This window comes from Pleurodeles waltl, chromosome 2_1 (genome assembly GCF_031143425.1).
Source record: "Pleurodeles waltl isolate 20211129_DDA chromosome 2_1, aPleWal1.hap1.20221129, whole genome shotgun sequence".
In the NCBI taxonomy this organism is placed as follows: Eukaryota; Metazoa; Chordata; class Amphibia; order Caudata; family Salamandridae; genus Pleurodeles; species Pleurodeles waltl.
Window position 1 is genome coordinate 134,084,296 of NC_090438.1, and position 27,790 is coordinate 134,112,085.

At 44.6% G+C, this 27,790-nt stretch overlaps 1 protein-coding gene across 2 annotated transcripts in view; it reads left to right on the forward strand.

Moving 5' to 3' along the window:
* Positions 1 to 27,790, forward strand: part of LOC138262082 (probable global transcription activator SNF2L1) — a 1,420,807-nt gene that overhangs the window by 28,547 nt on the left and 1,364,470 nt on the right. For both annotated transcript variants that reach the window (XM_069211817.1, XM_069211826.1), the window contains exon 2: positions 18,044 to 18,130. In XM_069211817.1, coding sequence (XP_069067918.1) covers positions 18,044 to 18,130 — 87 coding nt within the window. The remainder of the gene's footprint in view (positions 1 to 18,043; positions 18,131 to 27,790) is intronic.

Sequence of the window (27,790 nt, forward strand, 5' to 3'; positions counted from 1 at the left end):
GGTCGGAACACCGACCTCGTCCTTACTACTAATGATTTTACCACGAATGCCTTAACAACGATATTTCGTTGTAAAGGCATTCCTGATAAAATCATTAGCAATAGGCACCATTCACCCTACATCCCTCACCCCACCCCCCCAACCCCACCCCAAAACCTAAAACCCCCTGACCCCCCACCCACTCTCCAAAACCAAAAACGCCCCACCCCCCCAACCCCACCCCAAAACCTAAAACCCCCTGACCCCCCCCACCCCCTCCCCAAAACCAAAAACGCCCCACCCCCCCAACCCCACCCCAAAACCTAAACCCACCACTTACCTTCGCCAACTCCCTTCTTTGTACCTTAACCACGCATGTTTGTTGTTCAGAACATACGTAGTTAAGGCACAAAAATACGAAGTCGTGGTTAAAAAAAGCGTTGTTACGCTTTCGTTAACCACGACTTTCGTAATAAAAAAGTCGTAAAAAAAGATGTTGACCAGCATAATTAAGCTGCTCAGCAGGGTATGGAGTGGTCAGTGTGGTATGTTTTAGCCTGTGACATAGTTTATTATAGAGCTAGATCTCTAGGAATAACTCATCATGCAGTCCTTTCTGGTCTTTGACATAACATTGAGAAGTGCCTCTTTTCACAGAATGTGTAAGCACCCTTCTTTTGTTGCTTTCCCATCCTTCCAGAGTTTACTCCGTGACTCCTGTGTGTGCTCCCTGAAGGCTTTGTAAAGTCAAGTGAAAAGGTGGCAGCCTGCTTCCATTGATAAAAGCGCTTGCACTTACACATATGTTTGTGGCTCCTTGCCCACAATACTCTAGTATGTTTGGCAAGTGTTGAATATCGCTCTACAGGTCAGGAACCTGCATCTGTGGATGTTATTTTGGTCTGTGATCTGCTCAAAGGTGAAAGGTGTTTCCTCTTGGAAAGAAAAATTCCCACTGGCGAGTAAGCTCACAACTTGATTGTGTTCAAATGGCCTTGGTGTCTCTGTAGAAGAGGAATAGTAGCAATAGAAGGCATCAAGAATTTCTTGTTGTGAATTGACCATTGTGTCAGGCTGGAGCTGGATTAACACTATAGGATTACCCTACGTTCTTGTCTAATGAGCCATGCCAATTTTCTTTGTTTTTCCACTGTGTGGGCCCTAGCAGTGTAGGCCACTACAGTATGTCTATACAGTGTAGATGTCCAAGCAGAGCGAGTGCTTGACACTTGCCTCCTCAAGGGCTTCACTGGATCTAGGAACAGTTCCCTTTCAAGGTGAGCCAAAGCATTCTTAACTTTATGAGCTCCTACTCCTACTTTGAACTCCTCCCATTCCAAGAGGCTGTGCTGTGGTTATCTGTGAAGTAGTTAGTGATGTGTTCAGCTATCGTTGACTGACAGGGCGGGTCCTCCAGTGGCTCAAGTTGGAGACACTAAGTCAGGTTTGTTGGAGTCGACTTTCCCCATTGGAGTAGCAGTGGATTGTGATTTGAGATAACTCTTCTTAGGTGGCAAAGAGGCTGAGAGTGTCTGGATATATTATTTGTTTGAAGCGACCGTATAAGTCGTGAGGGCCTGAACAGTAGGAGTATCATTTTTATAGCAGGGTTTTGCTGCCTCCAGCTGTCAAGTAACAACCAGTGTGCGGGCCATTGAGTCAGGCTTCTGGTTTGTGTGATAGAGGCTTGAGGGAGAGGAGGTTGTGATCTATCTAGGTTTATATTTAGTACACAGTTGAATTTACCACATATGATCCAAGGGATACCATCCCATTGTGTAAGGCGATCAGATAAGCCAGTCATGAAATCCATTTGGTGAGTAGATGCTTCCCAAAAAGATCCTTGTGCCTTCAAGCTGACCTTCCATCAAGACATACTTTCCATCTTTGTTGAATATTTTGGTGCATGGTTGAAAAGAGTTCCCACTGGTACCACACACCATTGCTTTCCTTGATGTATGTAGAGAAATTGGTGTCCACCAACGATTCTGGAGTTTAGTAGCCAGAGGCACTACTATATGTATTTCATGAAGAAAAATGTGTTCCCCTGCTGTTTGGTTTAAGAATAAATTGCATTTCTGTGCACCTGTGTTCACCCTGTGTATGTTCAAGTGAGAAATACAACAGTGGTTTTAGGAGTCATGGCAGGTATTGGTTAGTGTGTCTGGTGAGCATGGCTGTCCTACCCAGTTCCCCAGTGTGATATTCCATGATGTAGTCAGAGACTGCCTCATTATGTATTATGGATGTGAGGTTCCCTCCAGTTGAGTGCTACCTCATACGAAGGACAAACGGCTACACATCCAAACTGTTTCGCAATCCTAACTCATGAGGGGTTACAGGATTAAATCCCAGTCAGGTTTTGCAGGGACGTAAGCCACTAATCCTGAATTGCTGTGAAGAAGTCAGTTGGTTGGTTATGCAACTCAGTAATGCACTGTGGGCCAACTTTGGGGAGTGCAATAAACTGTTGGGGAGTGAGCGTGCCCATGCAACTAATGTGGCATACCTAGGTATACAACAGAGTGGAGGACCCTTTTTTTTCTTTTTCTTTTTTTGGTAACAAAGGGATTGCTGAGCCAGGACTTGAGTGCATTAGCAGTAGGAATAATGGGGAAAAACATTAGGTAGAACCATCAATCTTGCCACTGGAGAAGCTCAGGTTGTTTTAAAGGTGCTCATCTGCAGTTTGTGAGGCACCAAGGGGAACGGCACAGGCTCTTGTCGAAGTTGATCCAACGTCTTCACTTGAATTGTTTGGGTGCTCGGAGTCTGTGAGCTGCTTGGTCGCTCTATAAATTGTGGCGATAGCCAGATATTAGCACCGCCCGTCCTGAGCTTGTGCCTTTGATGGAGTCCTACTGTGGCTGGTTTGTGCCTTGGGTCTTTTCCCTGGAGATGAGTGCATCAGTGTGTGTGTATAGTACAGTTTTTATTTTAGAGGTCGTTCTGGCCTGCTGGCACTCTTCTGCAGATAACTGTCAGTATAGCTGGGTACAGCAAGGAGTCTTGGAGGCCCATTTCTCAGAGACTGCGCTTTTCTTCCATGAAAGTGGCCTTTTGATGTTGCACCTCTTAGGGGCAGACTGGGAATACTGAGAGCCTTTTATTGTAAAGATTAAGAGGGGGTGCTATTGTCTGACTACACATAGGACGATAGCCTGACATTCAAAGTGAAGCAGTTTGGCGACAACTGGCTGCAGCACAGAGCCCTGTGGTGTGTTTTGGGCCAGCTCCCTTTGAGTTCTTTCCTGTATAAAGGAACGGGAGAGACCATATGAAACTTTTGATTCATTTTCCAGAAATCTGATCATAGTTTGCTGCACTGCACCCTCTGTTAGACCATCCTCTCTGTTTCTTCACCAAGTGTAGTTTTCCACATCCTCATACCTTTCCTTCAAGAAGCGGATGTCCAATACTGCTGTAGTTGAGTTGTTGGCTATTTTAGCTCCTGGCAGGTTTTCTCAGATTGTATTTTTGTCCTGGCAAGCTTTCTGTGGTCATCACTCAGGAGCCTCACTGTTTCTATCCATTTCTCCAAAGAGAATCTTGATGTTACACTTGCTTGCAGGATGGCGTTCAGTTTTTTAGGGGTTCCTGGTTGCTGTGATTGGGGTAGTAGGCCTGGCCGGTCTTCCATTTTCCGGTCCAGACTGGTTGTTGGTGATTAAAAGTGTGCTTTCGAGGATTTGAATTTGCCTGAGATCGCTGTAGCTTGCAGGTCCAGGAGTACTTTCTAATGAGAACAGCTCCAGTGCTCCGTGTGGACCCATGCATTAGGACAAGGATCTGTGACTGGTGAGTACAGCAAAGAGAAAAAGTAGTGCAATGTACAGGCCTCTCAGTCCGGAGTAGAGTCAATCAGCCTGAGGAGCACAAGCATCCGACTGCGAGTATGAAGTCAGGGTGATCATATTAGTGTAGCAGAAGACAGGGATTTGAAGCTCTGTGCGGCCTATGTCACTTCCTCGTTGTGGGACTTAAAAGAGTGCTGTCTAGGTGCTTTTATCAAACCGACCAAATACCCCAATCAGATAGTCATGGTTGTGAGGGGGTCATGAAGAGAGGTAAGGGATGGGAGAAAGGTGAGCACCATCCACAAATCTATATATGTGTTGTAAAAATAATGCAAGGTGCTTTTTAGGTAATTTATAATGACTAGTGCAGCAGTAATTACAACAAAGGTTGCATGTTTTTAGGTGAGCACACAGAACACTGTGGTCATATGGGGGTTTAACTCACCCATAAGTGCTGTTCATGGCAAAATCTTGGTGTCTCCGTAGGAGAGGAATAGTAGCAATAGAAGGCGTCAAGAATGTCATGTTGTGAATTGACTATTTTGTCACGCTGGAGCTGGATTAATACTATAGGATTACCCTATGTTCTTGTGTAATGAGCCAGTTAGGGAGGGAACTCCATAGTTCATGGGGTTTGTAGTTTAGAGAAGCAGGTTGAAGTGGGTGGGGAGAAGTGTGCCCCCCTACTACATGCAGCTCTCTGTTTATTTAATATTGATAGGAAATAGTGGGAGAGAGCACGCCCGGGGTGGCACACCGCCGATGCATTGATGGGCTTAGGGCCTGTCTGCTTTGCCTCAGACGTACTTTTATCTACTTAAGACGAGCAGCAGGCAGTGTCTCCTTTGTTGCTTCAGAGCGCTCTTGTGTGCCACGGAAGGGCCTTTCTGGATTGGACCAGTGGATGGTGTGGAAGCCCCACCGGATAAGGGGGGTCAGGAAAGACCTCTGTGGCTCCGGCGCAGCAGTCTGCGGCTGGGAGGGACAGCCATAGGAAACTTGGCAACTGTGGCACAGGAAGCACCCTCTGCGCCCAGCAGGAAACTCCAAGCAGGTCTGCATACTGCCGAGGGACACTCCATGCACCACAGACCTATGACCCCAGTTCCTACCGACAGGTGGCCAATGGGTATCCAACAATGGCTCCAGTAGGGAGCTGATTGCACCACAAGGGCACCACTGCTGACTGGCTGCAAATGTCAGTTCGCCATCGGGGTCCTGCACACTCTGCTGGCTAGTGAGGCCCAGGCTGTGTTCACTCCAGTAGGCCCATCTGCGGCTCTGGGGGCTCTGCTAAGACCCAGTGAGCAGGTTGAAATTTGGCCACAATCACAGGGCATTCTGTGGTGGGCAGGAAGCCAGGGAGCCCAATATTGGTGCAGTGCTAGGCGCACCCTCCCTTTCGTACATCATTAAGCAGGATATGTCAGCGAGAGTTCAGCCCTCTCAAGGGGAGTGATGCATTGTACAGGCATGTGGATGTAAATTCAGGTAACAAGTGCAAGTCAGGCTCCCAAATAAAAGGTTCCACGTGTGCTGTAATGCTATCTGTGTTTAACCACTGACTCCATCTTGATCACGGACTCCATTCTGTTCTTAGCTTCAGTTGCCGTCACATCGGTGGCGCATGGTTTTTCCACACCAACCTTGTTTTCCACATAGAACATGTTTGCGTTTTTTCTTACCAGCACCGGGTTACACTGCGCAGGAACATAAGCCTGGGCGATGTGGATGGTAGACGTGATAAGAGAGTCTCAGCCTGGGCATGTTTTCAATGTTTTCATCAAGGAAAAGTACTGCTCCTCTGTCTCTGGAATGCATGTTTTTGACGCAGACGAAGTACATCCAGCACTTGAATTTCACAATCTAAGGGAAGGGGAGATTGCGAGAATCTTCCTCTTGAGTTTGTTTAAGGTATATAAGGTGGTGAAACTTGGTACTGAGGCAGAAGGAACTCTTTTTTTTTTTGGAGTGGACGCGCACTGCCCAGTAAGATCCCATTGAGGAAGTTCTCCTGTCTCAGCCGCTCAGGGTTCCTCGGCTTAATGTTTGCAAGGATGAAGAATTCAACCCCCATGGTGATGCATTTTTATTCCTAACTATCTAGCTTGGCTGTGCACATACATATATATTCACTGCATATATTCATTGTTGATGTATTGCACTTTTTCTGTCTGTCATTGTTTAACTGCTGTTAGTATTTTGGCATTTACACATGTTTTACTGCATTCAAGTTAAATTCTCATGTTGGTATTTTCGTGTGCTTTTATTTGATATTTGGGAAGTGCCTTAATAAATTCATTACTGCGACTAAGAGTGCTGCATTCCTTGGCGTTGTTTTCCTCTTAGTTCGTGAAGCAAAACAGAACATGTGCTCACCTTCAGTGACTGAGAACTGCTGCTTGATGATGGCAGGCTGTTGCAAGAGAAATGTGGGATTCTGATCCACCAAGTCAGGACCCTTATCACTTTGCATCAACCATCTTGGGTGCCCTAGTCGTGCTCTGATGCTGCACTCTGTTATTGTCTTTGTCAGTTCCGCAGGACTAAGGGAGCAATTAAAAAAAAAAAAAACCTAAGCAGCCGTTTGACTGGTCACTCAGGATACACTGAAAAACATAAGCCCAGTAGCTTGGACAACAACGCACACAACAGCAAAGAGCTATTCAGCATCGTGAAAGAACTCTCCAACCCCAGCGCCAACATCAATGACATCCCTCCATCCCAAGAACTCTGCAACGCACTGTCCACCTTTTTCCACCGGAAGATCACCGACCTCCACAACAGCTTCAACGCCACTCTCACGCCAGACCCCACCCCGAACACCCACCTGCACAAACCACCTGACGTCCTGAACCAACGTCAACGACACAGAGACACGCAAGATCATGAACTCCATCCACTTAGGATCTCCGTCAGACCCCTGCCCCTACCACGTATACAACAAAGCCGGCTCCACCATCGCCCCCCAACTACGGAAGGTCATCAACATCTCCTTCGAAACAGCGACATTCCCGGAAAGATGGAAACACGCCGAAATCCGCACCCTCCTCAAGAATCCCAAAGCAGACCCCAACGACCTCAAGAACTTCTGACCCATCTCCCTACTCCCTTTCCCAGCGAAGGTGATTGAAAAAATCATCAACACAAAACTAACCAGCCACCTCGAAGACAACAACATCCTGGCCCCCTCCCAGTCCGGCTTCAGACAAAACCACAGCTCTGCGACCACCCTTCTTGCCGCCACAGACGACATCAGACGCCAAATGGACAGTGGTGAAACTTCAGCCCTCATCCTCCTGGACCTATCTGCCGCCTTCGACACAGTCTGCTACCGCACCCTGAAATCACTTCCCAAGAAATCGGAATTCAAGGAAAAGCCTTCGACTGGATCATCTCATTCCTCTCCGGCAGAACCCAGAGAGTCCGCCTCCCCCCCCTTCGCTCCGAAGCCACCGACATCATCTGCGGCGTCCCCCAAGGCTCATCCCTCAGCCCGACAATGTTCAACATCTACATGGCCCCCCTTGCACAAGTTGCCCGACAACATAACCTCAACATTCTCACCTACGCCGATGACACCCAGCTCATCCTTTCACTCACCAAAGACCCGCGCACCGCCAAAACCAACCTCCACGAGGGAATGAAATCCATCGCCGAATGGATGAGAAGCACCTGTCTGAAACTGAACTCGTACAAGACGGAGGTCCTCATCCTCGGACCCACCCCCTCCGCATGGGACGACTCCTGGTGGCCTACCGCACTAGGAACCCCACCAACACCGACTGACCACGCTCGCAACCTGGGCGTCATCCTCAACTCCTCCCTCACCTTGTCTAAACAGATCAACGCAGTTTCCTCCTCCTGTTACAACACACTCCGCATGCTCCGTAGAATCAAGTGGATCCCGACAGAAACTAGAAGAACGGTGACACAGGCCCTCGTCAGCAGCAGGCTGGACTACGGCAACGCACTCTACACAGGCATCCCAGCAAAAGACCTACTACGCATCCAAAACACCTCCGCCCGGCTGATCCTCGACGTACCCCGCCACAGCCACATCTCCCACCACCTGAGAAACCTTCACTGGCTCCCCGTGGACAAGAGGATCACTTTCAAGCTTCTTACCCACGCTCACAAAACGCTCCACGACACCGGACCAGCCTACCTGAACAAAAGACTCAGCTTCTACACCCCCACCCGTCAGCTCCGCTCCACTAACCTCGCCGTCGTTCCCCGCATCCGAAGGAAAAACCTCAGGTGGCAGATCCTTCTCATACCTTGCCGCCAAAACTTGGAACACCCTCCCCACCAACCTGCGACAGACCCAAGACCTACTCACCTTCAGAAGACTCCTCAAGACCTGGCTCTTCGATCAGAAATAGCACCCCCCCACCCCGCAGCAGCGCCTTGAAACCCTCACGGGTACGTAGAGCGTTCTATAAATCCAATGATTGATTGATTCAGGAAAAAGTCCAAAGCATTTTCCTTAACACCATTAGAACATTTGTATTTTTCAGAGGAATACTGCTGTGTAAACAATCCACCTCCATCATATCCCCAGGGAAGTTCCACATCAGCAGCCATAAATAAACCACTGAAAAACACCAGTTATACTTTACCAAGCTAACCATAACGTGGGTATATGCCATGCACTGCTTAAGAAATCACATATTACATCACTCAAAACCTCTATAACGACATCAGTGATTCCAACCCTGATGACATCATACAGTCATTGTGACAAAGTTCTATAAGGTTTGTGGAATTGAAGTAATTCAACACAATACACTTGTGGGCAATTTTCTATTCACCTTAATGGGATTACCCTCTTAAAGTCTTCAGTTAGCTTGCAATTTTAAGTCAAGAGGTTGATAGGTATACATTTTCCATAATAAGGACACCTTCTGTCAGACCCTATGGACAGTGTTCCGTAGGTTAGTATAAATTGCACTGCACACATTCCTTTGATGGCATTCTGCCTTTGAACCATGTTTACAACCCCAGTATGAGATAAGCCTTCTGTAAATGAGACCTGACTACATTCTACATTATTCAAAAATCTGCAGTGTCTCAAAATCTTTAATGAAGCCCTGGAACTAAACATGCACAGCTTATAAAATGTGTGTGGATCCCTGTATTACAACTATTTAACAAAGATATGTACTTAGATAACCGTTGGTGGTTAATGTATTGCCAACAGCTGTTTTGGCTTTCCCACAGATTTCTTTCCCTTTTAGATCAGGCTTTGTCTTTATATGTATATGCTTTCAAACCTACCTTGTTTAACAATGGGTACTTCTTCTTCCCCAAACTTTAGTGATTTGTAAATGGTGCAGTATATAACTTTTAAAATGTACAAATACACTCTCCAGCATTTACGCCATTTCCATGATGCTGAACCATCTGTGTACACTTAACCCCTGATTACGATCTTGGCGAATGGGGTTACTCTGTCACAAACATGACAGATATCCCATCTGCCGTATTACAATACCATTATGTCCTATGGAAATTGTAATACAGCGGACGGAATATCCGCCATGTTTGTGACGGAGTATTCCATCCACCAAGATCATAATCAGGTGCTCAGTAATTCCATGCTGCATATCACTGTGGTGTTATTAGTGATGTCATCAATGAGGTAATTTAACATTTCATGAGTGGTTTAACATATGAGGTCATAAGTACATTGCAAGGGTGCAAGTTTGTAACTGGTGATTTTCAGAGGTCTTAGATTTTAAAGATTAGATTTGAACCTTTTTCAATACTTAACTATAACATCCCTTTAACCTTTGTTTTCTTTCAGTGCATTTATAGCAATTCTTCAAATTACTAAAAACTCACACCTCACATTTTGATTCCCTGGTTTCTTTCCTGCATTAACTTCCAAGTGCTTATTTACTTCAGCCTTCTCTTTGGGAAAGGCTTTAAATTCAACAACTATTCCCACAAAATAGCACTCAGGAGTGCCTCAATTTTGTCTTGAACAGAAAGGTGTTCTAGTTATTCATTAGAGCGCTGTGGTGAAACTGCAGTTGATTACTAAGTGGTTCATTGACTAACTGCTGTTTGTTTTGAAATTATGGAAGTACTTGTTCGATTTTGCATGTCCGAATGTTTTGCTGAAATTGATGAAGAAGATATTTGAGAACTTCTCTAAAATGTGTTCTCATTTTAGCTTTCTGGAGCACTTACCATAATCTCTATGACACTACAAACCACCTAAATGCGTTAATTTCTGAAGGAAATACTTTAAGTTTTACAGCGTTGATTTAATAGAGTTAAATTCAGGTGTGTCATGGTTTTGTCATAAATTCTGAATGCTGGTGTTCTAGATGTTCACTAGAGCACTGAGAAACTGAATGAGACACTTGGGGCTCAACTGACGGGCTGCCGTTGCTATTGGCAGTACATATTTATTCAGAATATCAGACTATAATCTCACATGTATATGTATTCCTTCTTGTGACCCTCAGTATAATATTCCCAAGACCTTTAGGACGCTGCCTCACTATGTGGTGAACTCAAAAGAATTACACAGTGCAGAGTCCAGTGGATCCCAATTGTTTTACAGAGTCAAAAGAAGTTAGTACTAATGCTCTATTTTGTGGTAGTGTGGGCGCGTTGTTAGGCTTATCAAATGGTAGTACTAAACATTTGTTGTACTGAAAGAGGCAATAAATGGACACCTGTAGGAGGCTGGCTCTCTATGTAGTGTGCAAAGCTAGGCACACTGTGCAGGGAGTCCAGATAACCACACGTTGGTTTACAGGGGTAAAAAACTAGAACACCTAATATCCTAATTTTTAGGGTAGCTTGGTTGAGCAGTTAGGCCAATACTGGGGAAGTGCAAAGCATTTGTTGTATTCACAGTATCAATCTTGCAACTCGCAGGAATAAATCAAGACCAATTTATAAAAATACGTAAGATTTTTATATAAGTTTTAAGACCAGGATCATCAGATTTGGTTAAGTACTTTTAGAGATATGAATGTTTGAAGTTTAATACAAATAGTCTTGTTGTGCGTAATTAAGCACCATAGGAATAAATGGAGGATCACCTTTAAAACTACATATAAAAGCATACAGTTGTTTTACCAAGTTCTTCCTTTGTTGGGCACACTGTGCCAGCTGGAGAAGTTTGGGCGACTCCCGGTTCCAGTGGGAACAGCGGGAGAAGGTCTCTGGAACTGGTTCAGGGCCACTGGGAGGGACCACTTGGAAAAGCCCTGCACAGAGAAGTTTAACAGTGAATCCTGGGTGTCCCCTTGGAGTGTCAAGGTCACAAGGGGTGGGAGACCCCTAGAGCACAGTCGGTTCTTCGTTGCGGGGCACAGGGAGGCCGAGTGCAAGGCAAATTGGTGTGCCAGGAGCTGTGTGTAAGGATGCTTTCCGGAGCACGAGGTATGTTGGTTCAAAGGGTATTTACAGGACAATGGGGGTACTCTGATGGGAGGTCTGGGTTGCTTCTGAAGTCCCTTGATTGGGGCTTCCTCCTGGTCCTTTTGCAGCCCCAAGCGGGCTGTTTTTCTTGGTGTCCGATGTTGGCTGACCAATACCCCCAGGGTATTGGCACAGATTGGCCACTGGAGGGTGTAGTGCCACCAAACTTGGCACACTGGTAGGGTTTGTCCTAGTGGTTGTCTAGGTGCAGTTTGGTCCAGCTGTGGCATTCGGTTCGGGCGTTAGCAGCTGGTCAGTGAAGTGACCCTCACTGGCTTGCTGGTTCCTTGAAGTTTTAGAGTGGTACCTCCACTCTGGAGGGAGTTCCCTGGTGATTAGCGAAGCCTGGAGATCCTCTGGGGTTTTTGTAGAGTTGCCCAGCAGCCCCTTAGTGGCAATTGTCAGATCCTGGATACAGCAGGCAGGTTTTGGTGCCTTTTCTTTGGTGCAGCAGGTCCACAGTTCTCGTGCTTCGGATTTTCTTGGTGCTGGTTTTCTTTTGTCCATCAAATTTGATTTCCTGGTCTAAGGATGCCCACTAAATACTGTATTTAGGGGGCGTTTTAGGGGGAACCTGGTAGTGACCAGTGGGTCATCTAACTTAATGGGTGGCTACATCCACTAAGTGACCACCTCCGGTGGGCAGAGATCACATCCCTACACCTGATTGGCTATTTTCCTTACATCAAAGAAGAAGGAAATTGAAATGTGTCCACCCCGCATGCAACACCTCGGGGGTGGTGCATGCTTGCTAGGGCCACTCCCACTCCCCCTCCCAAGTTTGAATGTTCTGCTGTTGTCCCCTCCAAAAGTGGGGGTTTGCAACAGAGCGGCCCTCTGTTGCTAGCAGCAGGCCTGGAGGTCAGCATCTCCACCCAGGAAAGGCTCTGTCTGCAAACCAGACAGAAGATTCTCTCACCCCAAGGTTGTAGATTGGCTGTCTGGAGGTGGTAGGCTGGTAAGAGCCAGTCAGCAACCATGCCAGGGTAGTTAGCTTTTCCATGGGGCACCTCTAAGGTGACCCCTTGGTACATTTAGTAATAAATACAATACTGGTACCAGTTTGGATTTATCATTCTGAGTTGTTTGATACCAAACAACCCAGGGTTCCGAGTGGCCATCATGTAGTTGTGAAACTCGTGTTGACCAGTGTCCAGCACATGTATTAAAATGACCACCCTGTCCACTCACTGTGCCCAAGGTTTGGTAAGGACATAGTGGGGGCATATTGCTCATGCAGCTTTGCCCTCACATAGAGTATGGTGCACCCTGCCTTAGAAGCTATAACTTGTTGCCCAAAGTTACAAAGTTCAGCGCCTTGAGACCCTTTATGGGTGAGTAGCGCGCTTTATAAATGCGAATGATTATGATTATGATTGAGAGTTCTAGCTTCTTCAGATAAATATAACTATAGCTATAACAATAATTGCTAAATTTCTATGTTTTTGTAAGGGTTAAACATCAACCTTATTATAATGTCCCTTTAACTTTTGTGTTTTTTCAGTGAATTTCTGTGTTATTTGTAATGCAAACATAATATTTCTGTCAGGTTGTGGCCATCTTATCAGGGGCTTGCTTTTCCCCAGGGTCCGAGGAAGATCCCCGTCCCTATATATACAAATTTGTTTTTCATTTAATAACTAGAAAACTACTGAACAAAGTTACACCAAATAATACATGGGCCTCTTTCTGGGCCAAGAGCTACCTTTCAGCCAAACTTTATGTAATTCTCTCCAGTGGTTTCGTCGCTATTGCTGTTCAAAATCCCTATGGAAAAATGAATGGAGAAAATGCATTTTGGGTCCCCCCTCTTTTTCTTCGCCACCACTTGACAGATCACCCTGAAACTTTACAGACAGCAGCTGAAGTGACAGCTGTTGTCTTCTGCCGAATTTCCTGAAGATTCATCAAACAGCGCCAAAGTTATTAGAAAAACAAAAAACGCTTTTTCTATAGAAACAAGGTCTTAATTATAACTACCTAGTGGCAACCACCACTAGGTAATAAATGATTTTACACAGTAATTGTTGCCACTGTGCAGTAGTTAGCATAGGAAGACCATTTTTTGGTTTGCTAATAACTTTGGCACTGTTTGACGAATCTTCACAAAGCTGTATAAAAATGTTCATCCAACTCAGATCCTTCCCTGAAAGTTTTGGGGTGATCGCCAAGTGGGACTGACAAAAAAGGGTGTGTGTGTCCTAAAATGCAATTTCTATAGGGATATTTGAACCGTGCTACAGCCCACAAAGTGAAACAGAATTACGCCAAGTTTGGCAGCAAGCTAGATCTTTCCCCAGAAAGTGTGCTTTTGGGATTTGGCATAAATATATTCCAATTTCTTTTTAGAAATGTATGTATATCTGGACAGTTGAATTTACAGTACACTCACTAGAATAGTAGAGCAATATGATTGGCCAAGACGGTCTCTTTTCCCCTCAGCCGTCTCACTCCTGCAAGTACTGCAGGAGCTTGAGCTCTAACAAGCTGGCCGTAACATGAGAAGTGTTGCAAGAGCCATTTCAGGACACGTCATCAGTTAAATGATTTCAGATGTTATCAATGATGTCATAGAAGAGGTCATAGGTGATGTAATGTGTGAGTTCATAAGCAGTGCGTGGCGGGGACATGAGCTATAGTTACTTGAAATAACTTTAACTTTTAGTGTTTTTATTTTAGTTTAAAATATTACGTTTTAAACATTTTCACCTAACTATAACATTTCTTTAAACTTTTTTTTTTCAGTGTATGCATGTATGTATGTATGTGTGTGTGTGTGTGTGTATATATATATATATGTGTGTGTGTGTGTGTATATATATACAGGGAGTGCAGAATTATTAGGCAAATGAGTATTTTGACCACATCATCCTCTTTATGCATGTTGTCTTACTCCAAGCTGTATAGGCTCGAAAGCCTACTACCAATTAAGCATATTAGGTGATGTGCATCTCTGTAATGAGAAGGGGTGTGGTCTAATGACATCAACACCCTATATCAGGTGTGCATAATTATTAGGCAACTTCCTTTCCTTTGGCAAAATGGGTCAAAAGAAGGACTTGACAGGCTCAGAAAAGTCAAAAATAGTGAGATATCTTGCAGAGGGATGCAGCACTCTTAAAATTGCAAAGCTTCTGAAGCGTGATCATCGAACAATCAAGCGTTTCATTCAAAATAGTCAACAGGGTCGCAAGAAGCGTGTGGAAAAACCAAGGCGCAAAATAACTGCCCATGAACTGAGAAAAGTCAAGCGTGCAGCTGCCACGATGCCACTTGCCACCAGTTTGGCCATATTTCAGAGCTGCAACATCACTGGAGTGCCCAAAAGCACAAGGTGTGCAATACTCAGAGACATGGCCAAGGTAAGAAAGGCTGAAAGACGACCACCACTGAACAAGACACACAAGCTGAAACGTCAAGACTGGGCCAAGAAATATCTCAAGACTGATTTTTCTAAGGTTTTATGGACTGATGAAATGAGAGTGAGTCTTGATGGGCCAGATGGATGGGCCTGTGGCTGGATTGGTAAAGGGCAGAGAGCTCCAGTCCGACTCAGACGCCAGCAAGGTGGAGGTGGAGTACTGGTTTGGGCTGGTATCATCAAAGATGAGCTTGTGGGGCCTTTTCGGGTTGAGGATGGAGTCAAGCTCAACTCCCAGTTCTACTGCCAGTTCCTGGAAGACACCTTCTTCAAGCAGTGGTACAGGAAGAAGTCTGCATCCTTCAAGAAAAACATGGTTTTCATGCAGGACAATGCTCCATCACACGCGTCCAAGTACTCCACAGCGTGGCTGGCAAGAAAGGGTATAAAAGAAGGAAATCTAATGACATGGCCTCCTTGTTCACCTGATCTGAACCCCATTGAGAACCTGTGGTCCATCATCAAATGTGAGATTTACAAGGAGGGAAAACAGTACACCTCTCTGAACAGTGTCTGGGAGGCTGTGGTTGCTGCTGCACGCAATGTTGATAGTGAATAGATCAAAACACTGACAGAATCCATGGATGGCAGGCTTTTGAGTGTCCTTGCAAAGAAAGGTGGCTATATTGGTCACTGATTTGTTTTTGTTTTGTTTTTGAATGTCAGAAATGTATATTTGTGAATGTTGAGATGTTATATTGGTTTCACTGGTAATAATAAATAATTGAAATGGGTATATATTTGTTTTTTGTTAAGTTGCCTAATAATTATGCACAGTAATAGTCACCTGCACACACAGATATCCCCCTAACATAGCTAAAACTAAAAACAAACTAAAAACTACTTCCAAAAATATTCAGCTTTGATATTAATGAGTTTTTTGGGTTCATTGAGAACATGGTTGTTGTTCAATAATAAAATTAATCCTCAAAAATACAACTTGCCTAATAATTCTGCACTCCCTGTGTATATATATATATATATATATATATATATATATATATATATATATATATATATATAGCGTTACGCTGGCATACAGACCCAAAAGAGTACCATGGCTTCCTGTGTTGCTTAGACAGCGGTTTGTGAATCTCCGCACATAGGTGTTTCCTTTGCTCCAGTCTCAATCTTGGTATATAGAAGTGAGTTGAGATCAGAAAACTCTTTTCTCCTGCATCTGAACACAGAGGTGTCTGAGCATATGTAGATATAATATTGTGGTGCACACTGGTGCAGCCATTCAGAGAAATGTATCCTAAAAGTGTCATTTGTGAGGTCCCACTGATTGTATTATTTTAATTTCAACATCTTTTAATAAGTATGAAATGCTTGTCAGTCTTAATTTAATTTCACAAATAAAGCAGCAGCTGGCCAGTTTTGGTGGCTCTGAAATATATTTAAAGCATGTGTAAGTACATAATTGCAACTGATTTTTTTTGGCCAGCTCCCCACCAGTTGTGAACCTATGTAAAGATAGTGGAGGTTTTGTCTTGTTAGGAATGCAGATTTTTGGTGCATTCAAGTTTCTTTGGTACATTTTTTGACAAATGTGGAATGGTTTTAATAAATAAAAAAAAAAGCTGAGAGTGGGGTTGTATTTATCAACAGAGGACTCGTCTTGTTAGGTAAACATGGTGAGCAGTTGGTGCTGCAAGCAAGGATAATCTAAAACAATCCAGGTTGCAGCAGTATGAGTAGTGATGGGACTTCTTAGGAGAGATTACATTACTCCTGCATTCAAGAACATGCACGGATTGCCTGTTGAACCAAGGGTAAAAATAACTGCTTACCCCAACTCACTTCACGCAGATCTTTTGCAAATCCGACAGCAGTACTATGGAATTTCTTGCCTTAATAAGTTGATGCTTGTCAATTGTTCATTGTCATTTTGAAGAGAAATTAAAACCTCTTGTAGATGTATGATTTTCAACACCTTTGGCACTGGCCTCCCCCTTTCCGAAACTTAGGTGAAAACTGAGCATACTGTGCCTAATTGTTTATACTACAAGTCACAGATATAGTTCCAGTGTTTGTGAAAGTATTTGCATTCATCACCATTTACTTCGACTCTTACTGACAGAGTCTTCTTACAGTGCACCTGTTGGTTGTTCCTTTGGCACTCCATTTTATGTCCAGTCCATAGAGATTTCAGTTAGGAGTGTTGTTTCTGTGCCTTTAATGATTCCGTATGACTGCAAACTTCAGTGCATTCTGGTGATGTCTCAGTTCATGGTGTCTTTATTCTGCCTTTCTAATGTCCTCTTTGGTTTACTATTCTGAACCCTGCCTGTTGTGTTCAAGGACTGTTTCTCATTTCCAACTGCTGCCATCCATGTGTTTCATTTCCTTCAGTACTTGTATTGTTGCCTCTTGTCACCTATGTCTGATTTAGTGTAATCACTTGCCCTTTCTTGTTGTCTGTGTAACTTGCTTCTCTCCCTTGCTTATTGCCTTTCTTTCTGTATCTGTAGGGCCTTCTCTTTTCCCCTTTTCCATCGCTCCAGCAGCTCTTAGGGCTTTTACCAGCCGAACTGCTGATATATTGGCTGTACACATTTTGTGTGCCTCATACCCAATACAATCTGTGTAGTACTCAATACAATCTGCGTAGACCATTGATCAGATACTGTGCATAAGTTAGCTCTGGGTATCTAGAATGAAGATAGAGACTTGCTGTTCAGAAATAATGTTGGTAGGTCTGTATCCCTGACAAATCTAAGTCTAAAGATAAGCAACTGGTTGCATTCTTAGTAAAGCTGAAGACCAACCAGAGCAAGACATTTTTCTGGAATTCCTACATTGATTTTGATACTGTGATTTTTACAGTGCATGTACACCCGTAAGGGTTTTCTGTCGTAGCGACTGGATAAGAACATGCCAAGATAATGGAGAGTGACTCAAAGGTGTTTTAGAGCCAACTTTGTGGGCCTGCAAGCAGCCTGTCCTGAATTATTTCTAAGCGCATAGAACCCTCCCCTTTGTTAGATTTAAGTAAAGTGAAATGCTAAAGTCCAACCAGGAGCCCACAAGCGCCATGACTGCTGGGGTGCAACCTGCAGGCGTAAATAAGGAAGTATTTGTCGCAACAGTTTCTCCTGGAAATAGAATGCTAAGGGTAGAGGTTTAAGGAGAAGTAAACGAGTCGACGTTGAATGTCAAATCCACAATTGCACCAAATGAAGTAGAACCGACTCTCATATTCATAGGCCAGAAAGCAAAGATTCCTAAATTCTCTTTACTCCCCCTCCTACCAGTTGTCTACAAATGCACTTAAATTATACTTCAAAAATAAACCTAGGATTGTCACATAATAAAGTCTGAATATTTTCTTGTCCCAGACATTTATGTGGTACTAGGGCTCCCTGTTTAATTAATGTCTGCTTTGTTTCAATTGCAGAAAGATGATCCTCCTTTTCATCTTAAACCTCCTCCTAAGGCAGCTAGACCTGAAAAAGAGGTTGATCCTGAATATGAGGAAAAGATGGTAAGTTTTTTGTTATCAAAACAGCATACATTTTAATTAGTTTTGTTCCTGTATTTTGTGTGGCCAGATAAAGCAGCCGGTTTATTAGGATCTTGCAGACAGAAGGTTAACAAGATGCCAAATTTACACTGTCCTGTTTTCAGTTTTATTGTTGTAGGTTTCTGTGTTTTTTTTCTCAGTTTTTTCGAAACCGTCTGAAATCAGTGCTCATCAGTGTTTATTCAGCAGCCTACTACCAAAATAAACAAAAAAATGGATTTCCAGTGCTTAGAAAACATGTTGGTCTTTGTGGTAGTTGTTTTAAAGCACATATTGAATTTCGGGTATGTAGTGTGATTCATTGTCAGTGTGTCCACTAGACTGTTTAAATCATAGGAAGTCTTTGTATTACACTTTCCCTCACACTCCTATCTCATTGCCCTCTCTCACATCTCATTACCTCTCACACTCTGTCAGTACTCAGACTGGTTTACAGGATTATTAATGGACTTAAAAAATTAGGAATGCTATATTTATTTAAATGCTTTAGTATTATGACATTGTACCCTGGCAATATCATGGTACAGTGTCAAGGTTTTAAAGTTTTGAATTACACTAGATTAATTTGTAGCCCTGCATTCCCAGGCAGCTGAAACTTGATGCTTGGAGCATGTTCACCACTGCTTTTTTGCACTCTTTGCCTCAGTACATTAAGGTGTTGCTACTGTTGTGTGGACATTCATAGCTGTCCCCATGGCAAATGTCTCAGTTTAAGTCAGTCCTGACCCTTCAACAGTCATCAAATTGTATTTTGGGACTTGACATTTTGTTGTTAACATTGTAACTATGGGCTCAAAAACCCCAGTAGTAAAGTGCTGTTGTTTAAAAAAGCAGAGTTCGCTGAAGGTATCACGCATAACGGGACGCTTTACAGCTATGAATTTTGTTGGTATGTGGAAACTCTTATGTCATTTCTTTTACTATCCCAGGTGCTTGGTGACAACACTCTTTTCACAGGCATCCATCACTACAACTTGCATTGACTATTTAAATAGTTGTCCCGCTATGAATGCTGACTGTTAAACAAGGGAGAGGGGTGTATCAAAGGGTTTACACTTTCTTTGAGGGTAAATGTAATAGCACATTTTGGCCAAGATTCATTGAGGCCAGCCATTTCACCATTCAGTGAAGGACTGCCATCTGCCGGAAAGAGCAAATATGATTTTAAGGTTCCTGGATTCTCTACAGTCTATAAAATAATTACATCAAACCTAAACACGGTTCTAAAACCTGCTCCTATAATCCAGGTACACAAAACTGGAGGAAATAAAAGGACAAATAAACCTTATTTACTGACTTTACTAAACCTCAAAAACAAAAAGGAATAATGATAAGTCAGTCTTTTTTTCTGCTTGACCCTAGAAAGGAATAACAGTGACTCATTCTCTTTCCCCTAACTTTCTTTGAATTGCATTTTATTGTGTTGTTGGGCAGGTGTTTAGCAGTGTTTATATGTTTATACTGATGAGGGCTAAGTCCCTGTCAGTGGGGTTGTATCAGTTATTATAGGGTTAAACCTAAAACAGGATAGCCTAGCTATTCTAAAGGTCTACATCAATACTTTATTCAATAAAGCTTTTCTAGTGTTCAGTGAAGTGAGAATCTAGGAAACCTAAGAAGAGGTTAGGTTATGCATAGATTATTGAACACTTGGACATTTTTTGAGCCCATATCCATTGTGATCTTTTCACAGTTGCTATATATCAGGGTAACACCTGTACTCCCTTCTCTTCTTGTACCATTGTGTTTTCCCCAAATTAAATTATGGACCTTTCACCCCACATTCACGTATTACACGTTGGGCATTTCTTTCACTCTCGAATATGGCAACAAAGAAAATAGCTTTAAAAAAACTCTTAAAATGCAAAATAGATAAATTTCTGGATATGGGTTATTTCGTTTTAGCATGCATTTAGACTGTGATATATATATCATTTGTGTTTTCTTTCAAGATAAAATGGATATATAGTTTTCCAAACAAAGGTCACTGGATACATTTTGCTACTCTTTATTCTGATTTTATCATTTTATACAAGATACTATCCCTTCTTAAAGCACCTTTTAAAACATTATGTGCATATCTGAACACCATCCCAACAACATACAGTATGACTAATGATTGTAACTAGTAAACTTGGGAGATGAAAACTTTTTTAAAATACAGAATTAATGTAAAGGAAAAGGACCTAAATAGACAGCAGTTCTAGTGAGCTGAAATTTTACTACACTGCTCATTTAAGGTAGCTAGATTCACTGTACTATTATACAGTACACTCAAAGATACCTCTTAACTTTTTCCCATTTCCCATCAGTAGGATTCCTGAGCACTTGTTTCTATCTTTTTCACATTTTCATCATTAGGAACATCTTCTGTTTTTCTTTTAGAGATTTACAAGCACTTATGACTCAGGGTCCTTTCTTTTTCATGTGTTAGTTCCAGTTCCTCATGGACTCCATGCCTTTGTTGTTTTTGAATTGCTTTATTTATGGGAAGACAACTCAGAGAACGACCCCCTTTCAACTTGCTAATATACTCACTATGGAAGAATGGAAATTCTGCCAAAATTAGTTAACCACTCTCAAAAACCAAGAAGAAGTCAGGCAAATTAATAAAAGAAGATTGAAGGAAATCACTAACATCAAGGTATACCCTCCACCTTAATCTATTCAACCTTTTCCTAGGACCAACCCAGAAGTTGACCTAAGTTGTTGTACTAAGGATATCACAGTGCATGCCAGTTTTCATCGATATCCAGTGGTCTGTCATCTGTAAGTGGTATTCCTTCAAGATGCCAGACACTTGCTTACTGTGAACAATTGATATGACATTGAAGACTTAAACAGTGTTCACTAGTTTTTCATCTTAAAGGCACAGGCAGACGAGAATGTGTCTGATATTGTGGCCATGGTTGACAAGTAATGCAGTGTCTAGCAGTCCCTTATATTTTTTTGATTACTGACTTCATTTGCGTCAGTGTAGGAAAGTACCATCTTGCCTGGCATGTTACCCCCATATTTCACTGTATATATGTTGTTTTAGTTGTATGTGTCACTGGGACCCTGCCAGCCAGGGCCCCAGTGCTCATAAGTGTGCCCTGTATGTGTTACCTGTTTTATGACTAACTGTCTCACTGAGGCTCTGCTATCCAGAACCTCAGTGGTTATGCTCTCTCATTTCTTTCCAAATTGTCACTAACAGGCTAGTGACCAATTTCACCAATTTACATTGGTATACTGGAACACCCTTATAATTCCCTAGTATATGGTACTGAGGTACCCAGGGTATTGGGGTTCCAGGAGATCCCTATGGGCTGCAGCATTTCTTTTGCCACCCATAGGGAGCTCTGACAATTCTTACACAGGCCTACCCTTGCAGACTGAGTGAAATAACGTCCACGTTATTTCACAGCCATTTACCACTGCACTTAAGTAACTTATAAGTCACCTATATGTCTAACCTTTACCTGGTAAAGGTTGGGTGCTAAGTTACTTAGGGGGTCATTCTGACCCTGGCGGTCCATGACCGCCAGGGCCGGGGACCGCGGAAGCACCGCCAACAGGCTGGCGGTGCTTCCTGGGCCATTCTGACCGCGGCGGTAAAGCCGCGGTCAGAAAAGGGGAACCGGCGGTTTCCCGCCGGTTTTCCCCTGGCCCAGGGAATCCTCCATGGCGGCGCTGCTTGCAGCGCCGCCATTGGGATTCCGACCCCCTTCCCGCCATCCCGTTCCTGGTGGTTTTTACCGCCAGGAACAGGAATGGCGTGAACGGGTGTCGTGGGGCCCCTGCACTGCCCATGCTACTGGCATGGGCAGTGCAGGGGCCCCCTAACAGGGCCCCATAATGATTTTCAGTGTCTGCTTTGCGGTTGGAATGACCACCTTAGTGTGAGGGCACCCTGGCACTAGCCAAGGTGCTCCCACATTGTTCAGGGCAAATTCCACAGACTTTGTGAGTGCGGGGACACCATTACACGCGTGCACTATACATATGTCACGACATATGTATAGCGTCACAATGGTAACTCCGAACATGGCCATGTAACATGTCTAGCACAGACCCGGGTACTGCCAAACTACCTTTCCCGGGGTTTCACTGCAGCTGCTGCTGCTGCCAACCCCTCAGACAGGTTTCTGCCCTCCTGGGGTCCAGCCAGGCTTGGCCCAGGAGGGCAGAACAAAGGACTTCCTCAGAGAGAGGGTGTTACACCCTCTCCCTTTGGAAAAAGGTGTTAGGGCTGGGGAGGAGTAGCCTCCCCCAGCCTCTGGAAATGCTTTCATGGGCACAGATGGTGCCCATTTCTGCATAAGCCAGTCTACACCGGTTCAGGGATCCCCCAGCCCTGCTCTGGCGTGAAACTGGACAAAGGAAAGGGGAGTGACCACTCCCCTGACCTGCACCTCCCCTGGGAGGTGCCCAGAGCTCCTCCAGTGTGCTCCAGACCTCTGCCATCTTGGAAACAGAGGTGCTGCTGGCACACTGGACTGCTCTGAGTGGCCAGTGCCAGCAGGTGACGTCAGAGACTCCTTCTGATAGGCTCCTCCAGGTGTTGCTAGCCTATCCTCTCTCCTAAGTAGCCAAACCTCCTTTTCTGGCTATTTAGGGTCTCTGCTTTGGGGAATTCTTTAGATAACGAATGCAAGAGCTCATCAGAGTTCCTCTGCATCTCTCTCTTCACCTTCTGCCACAGAATCGACCGCTGACTGCTCTGGAAGCCTGCAAAACTGCAACAAAGTAGCAAGGACGACTACTGCGACCTTGTAACGCTGATCCGGCCACCTTCTCGACTGTTTTCCTGGTGGTGCATGCTGTGGGGGTAGTCTGCCTCCTCTCTGCACTAGAAGCTCCGAAGAAATCTCCAGTGGGTCGACGGAATCTTCCCCCTGCAACCGCAGGCACCAAAGAACTGCATCACCGTTCCTCTGGGTCTCCTCTCAGTACGACGAGCGAGGTCCCTTGAACTCAGCAACTCTGTCCAAGTGACTCCCACAGTCCAGTGACTCTTCAGTCCAAGTTTGGTGGAGGTAAGTCCTTGCCTCCCCACGCTAGACTGCATTGCTGGGAACCGCGTGTTTTGCAGCTGCTCAGGCTCCTGTGCACTCTTCCAGGATTTCCTTTTTGCACAGCCAAGCCTGGGTCCCCGGCACTCTAACCTGCAGTGCACGACCTCCTGAGTTGTCCTCCGGCATCGTGGGACCCTCCTTTGTGACTTCGGGTGAACACCGGTTCACTCCACTTCGTAGTGCCTGTTCCGGCACTTCTGCAGGTGCTGCTTGCTTCTGAGTGGGCTCTTTGTCTTGCTGGACGCCCCCTCTGTCTCCTCACGCAATTGGCGACATCCTGGTCCCTCCTGGGCCACAGCAGCATCCAAAAACCCTAACCGCGACCCTTGCAGCTAGCAAGGCTTGTTTGCGTTCTTTCTGCACGGAAACACCTATGCACGACTCTTCACGACGTGGGACATCCATCCTCCAAAGGGGAAGTTTCTAGCCCTTGTCGTTCTTGCATAATTCACAGCTTCTACCATCCGGTGGCAGCTTCTTTGCACCCACAGGTGGCATTTCCTGGGCATCTGCCCACTCCCGACTTGATCGTGACTCTTGGACTTGGTCCCCTTGTTCCACAGGTACTCTCGTCAGGAAATCCATCGTTGTTGCATTGCTGGTGTTGGTCTTCCCTGCAGAATTCCCCTATCACAACTTCTGTGCTCTCTGGGGAACTTAGGTGCACTTTACACCCACTTTTCAGGGTCTTGGGGTGGGCTATTTTTCTAACCCTCACTGTTTTCTTACAGTCCCAGCGACCCTCTACAAGGTCACATAGGTTTGGGGTCCATTCGTGGTTCGCATTCCACTTCTAGAGTGTATGGTTTGTGTTGCCCCTATCCCTATGTGCCCCCATTGCATTCTATTGTGACTATACATTGTTTGCACTGTTTTCTATTGCTATTACTGCAAATTTTGTATTGTGTACATATATCTTGTGTATATTTGCTATCCTCATACTGAGGGTACTCACTGAGATACTTTTGGCATATTGTCATAAAAATAAAGTACCTTTATTTTTAGTATATCTGTGTATTGTGTTTTCTTATGATATTGTGCATATGACACTAGTACTGTAGGAGCTTCACTCGTCTCCTAGTTCAGCCTAAGCTGCTCTGCTAAGCTAACTTAGCCTAAGCTGCTAGACACCCCTATACACTAATAAGGGATACCTGGGCCTGGTGCAAAGTGTAAGTACCCCTTGGTACCCACTACAAGCCAGTCCAGCCTCCTGCAGTCAGTGAACATGATGCCACTGCAACGTTGCTTAAAAGACTAATGGCACCGGTTCTCAGGGATTCAGAAAAGGACACTAACTCTGACCCCAACAGAGCTCTAGTTCTTTCCAGATTGATGCCATCTAATAATGTCATGAAGAAATTGCCATTCTACCAAGATTTGCACTCTAAATACATTGTAACAGAGATTTCATTGAGAGGAGGTGGAGATCACATGGATTAGTTCTATGAATAAAGCGCGCAGAGCTGCACACATTGACCTGAATTCTTTAGAGATAGTATTTTGACTGTATTCACTAAAAAAGCAAGGAAGGCATATGTTGAGAACCTTATTGCAAAAATAGCAAAAAATATGTTGCTAGATCACAGCACAAATTCTTGAATCAGAGCAGTTGAGAGGCCAGACTCAACTGTGACCAAGATGACAGTCTTCGGAATGGCTGAAGAGAACAGGCATGCCTAACCTACTGAATACCGTGTGTAATGCTGCACTTATTGATAAGAAGTGTCAGATTTAGACTCCCCACCATAGACTGGGGCATTTACAGGTCAATGCACTCAGAGCTAAAATTCCAGTTTTTTTCTAAAATACCCGTAAACCCTTATTCATGTGTTTAGGCGCTGCCCCCTAAGTGCTTGGATTGTCTTCACGAGGCAAACTATTTATCTGCATCTTCTGCTGCCAGTCTGTAACACTTAATTAGGAAGCGCTGGTGCTGCCACGGAGATCTAACACAGCATGCCGTGCTCTTTTGACCTGCAAAATCACATGGCAGAGATCCCTGCCAGAGCATGTCCTGAGAAACTAAGGCCCAAAGCATGACTACATCTAATCTGATTTGAAGCAGCTCAAAAGAATATTTCTTCCTCTTTGTTCCGCAAAAAGTGAGACTCGCTCCTAAGAAGAAGCCATCTTGGCAACTGACAGCCTGCCTTTAATAACATTACAGGCTCCATTGGGGGCAGCCTTATTGTTTTCCTCTTTCAACCAAGATCTAACTAGGTTCTAATTCGGTCTAGTGACAAATACTTAAAAGCTAACCTTGCACAGAACTCTTAATACAGAGGTGATTTAGTTCCTGACAAGGCAAGCAAGAGATTTTGTATTTTATAACTGAAAGGCACAAACCACACTTAACAGATTGTTGCAGTGCATAGATCCTTTATGTGCCCACAGAGTACAGACCACTGAATGAATGTTTTGCCAGTTTGCTATAGTTACCATTTCTATCTAACTTCTCAAGGAGAACATTTTTAAATGTCCAAGAATAAAGCTACAAGACAACTTGTCTATCGGTCAACATATAAACATACATTGGGCATGATTACGAGTTCATGTGTTAATTATTGCCCCAGATAAATAATGATACCACGGGTACGTTAATTACCAGTTGCGATAAATATTACCTATTATGAGTGTATGGGGAAATAACGTGTTGATTTTGGTGTTTAATGCAACAAAATCCATATGATACTAGAAATACCGTATGTTTTCCCCTGTTAAATTTTGCCGGGTTGGGTTGTTTAAAGAATTTATTAATTATTGTATGCGTTAAATGAACCCAAACTTGTAATTCTGACCCATACGTAAACAGGTGTTAACGAATGGCTTGGGATTTTACAAGCAACTCTTAATCAGGCCCTTAGAATTCCCACACATAACACACTCAGCGGCACAACACTTATCACACAAATGCCTAAGATAACAGAGGCAAAGGCATCAGAACAGAATGTGGATACCACAAATCCAATGTACACCATTAGAAATTATTACAAGGTGTTAAGCGGTACCAGGATATTCAGCAGGCACACACCCGCTATTATATAGAAATCAATTTAGTAATCAATCTCATCCAACGCTTGGTGCTCTAAAAGGGAGGTGGCCACCACACAGTCTTCAATAGACTTTAATAGCTCTATTTTTAGAAAAGACCTTTGAACAGACAGTTATTAATAGTCCACAACGAGAGGGCACGGCCTGAGTGACCAAGAAGGTGGATGTGCCTCACTGACATCCTGACTGCAGATCTCGATCAGACCTCCTCCTGGGTGCTGACACAGGCTGCCCTTCCTCCTGGTGCCTCTACGTAGTCCCCATAAACCCAAGGATTACATAGAACAGACTAATTGCACTATCCCCTAGACATGCAGCCTACCTCCACCACAACACTGCCTTGCAACTGGATGAAAGCCTCGGGCCCCTGCGACCCTCGGCCTGCTTCAGGGGACGAGACAAGTCTAGAGAGCCCTGGTGGGCGTCACTGGCCTGTTAGCTGACAGCAACTCTCTGTGTGGGCAAACTGAGGTGTTGGGCCAGGAGTGAAGGGTGTCTACTGTGAACCAAAGTGAGCCCTACTCTTGCCCACGGAGGAAAGGTGGGTGTGTGACTCGCTGAATTGGGACTGAATTACAGCCCGGACTCCATGGTGTGCTGCTGGGGGCCCCTGCAACCCTCAGCCTGCTATGGGGAAAAGACAATTCCGGAGGGCCCTGGTGGGTGCCCCAGGCCCGGGTGCCGGCAGTGTCTCCCCACACTGGTGGACTGTGTTATTGGGACTGGAGTACAGCCATGGACTGCAGCACCTGCGTTGAGCTGCTGGAGGAGTGGTTGCATGCCTTGCAGGAGGACTGTGTGGGATACGGAGTGGCTTCCTCCATGGGCTTTGGAGGAGGTTCTTGGATTTTCCAGGTGAGTGCTGTTGGGGGTGGAGGGGTGGAACAAGCCCTCTTGATGGGACACACAGGCCCCTGAGGGACATGCAGGCCTCTGGCAAATTAGTCCTGGCCTGGCTCCATGAGAGTGACAGAAGGGGCCCTCCCCTACTTGGAAAACCTCTGGCATCTGCACCAGAGGGTCCCCCTCACCCCTTCATTCTCTGTCATGTATTAACTGGTGCAAGCCCCCTCCCCCCCAGTCCTTGGGGGCACTGGTTGCTTGTGCTGCCTATGCGAGGGATGCGGGCCTTGGATGGTACCTGGTGCAGAGGAGTGAAATCTGTTGTAGGTCCAGTTCCCTTGCTGTGGGGGAGTAGAGACCATCACCAATATGCGCCAGGATAAACCCTGAACCTCACAAACCCAGGCCAAAATTGACAAATATATGGCCCCAGTATCCGTAGCACAAGGGGCCTCAGAAACGGAAAGTCACTCAGCAACACCTGCGGACCCCAAAACCACAGATACTGTCCTGCGACTCATCCAAGCCTCACATGTGGAGCTTGAGTCCAAAATCAGCAAAGTAGGTGACGGGGTCCCTTTATTTTGGCAAGATCTATGTGGTGTGGCAGATAGAGTAACTGAGGTGGAGGGTTGTGCATTCCCAAATTGATGAAATAGTAAAG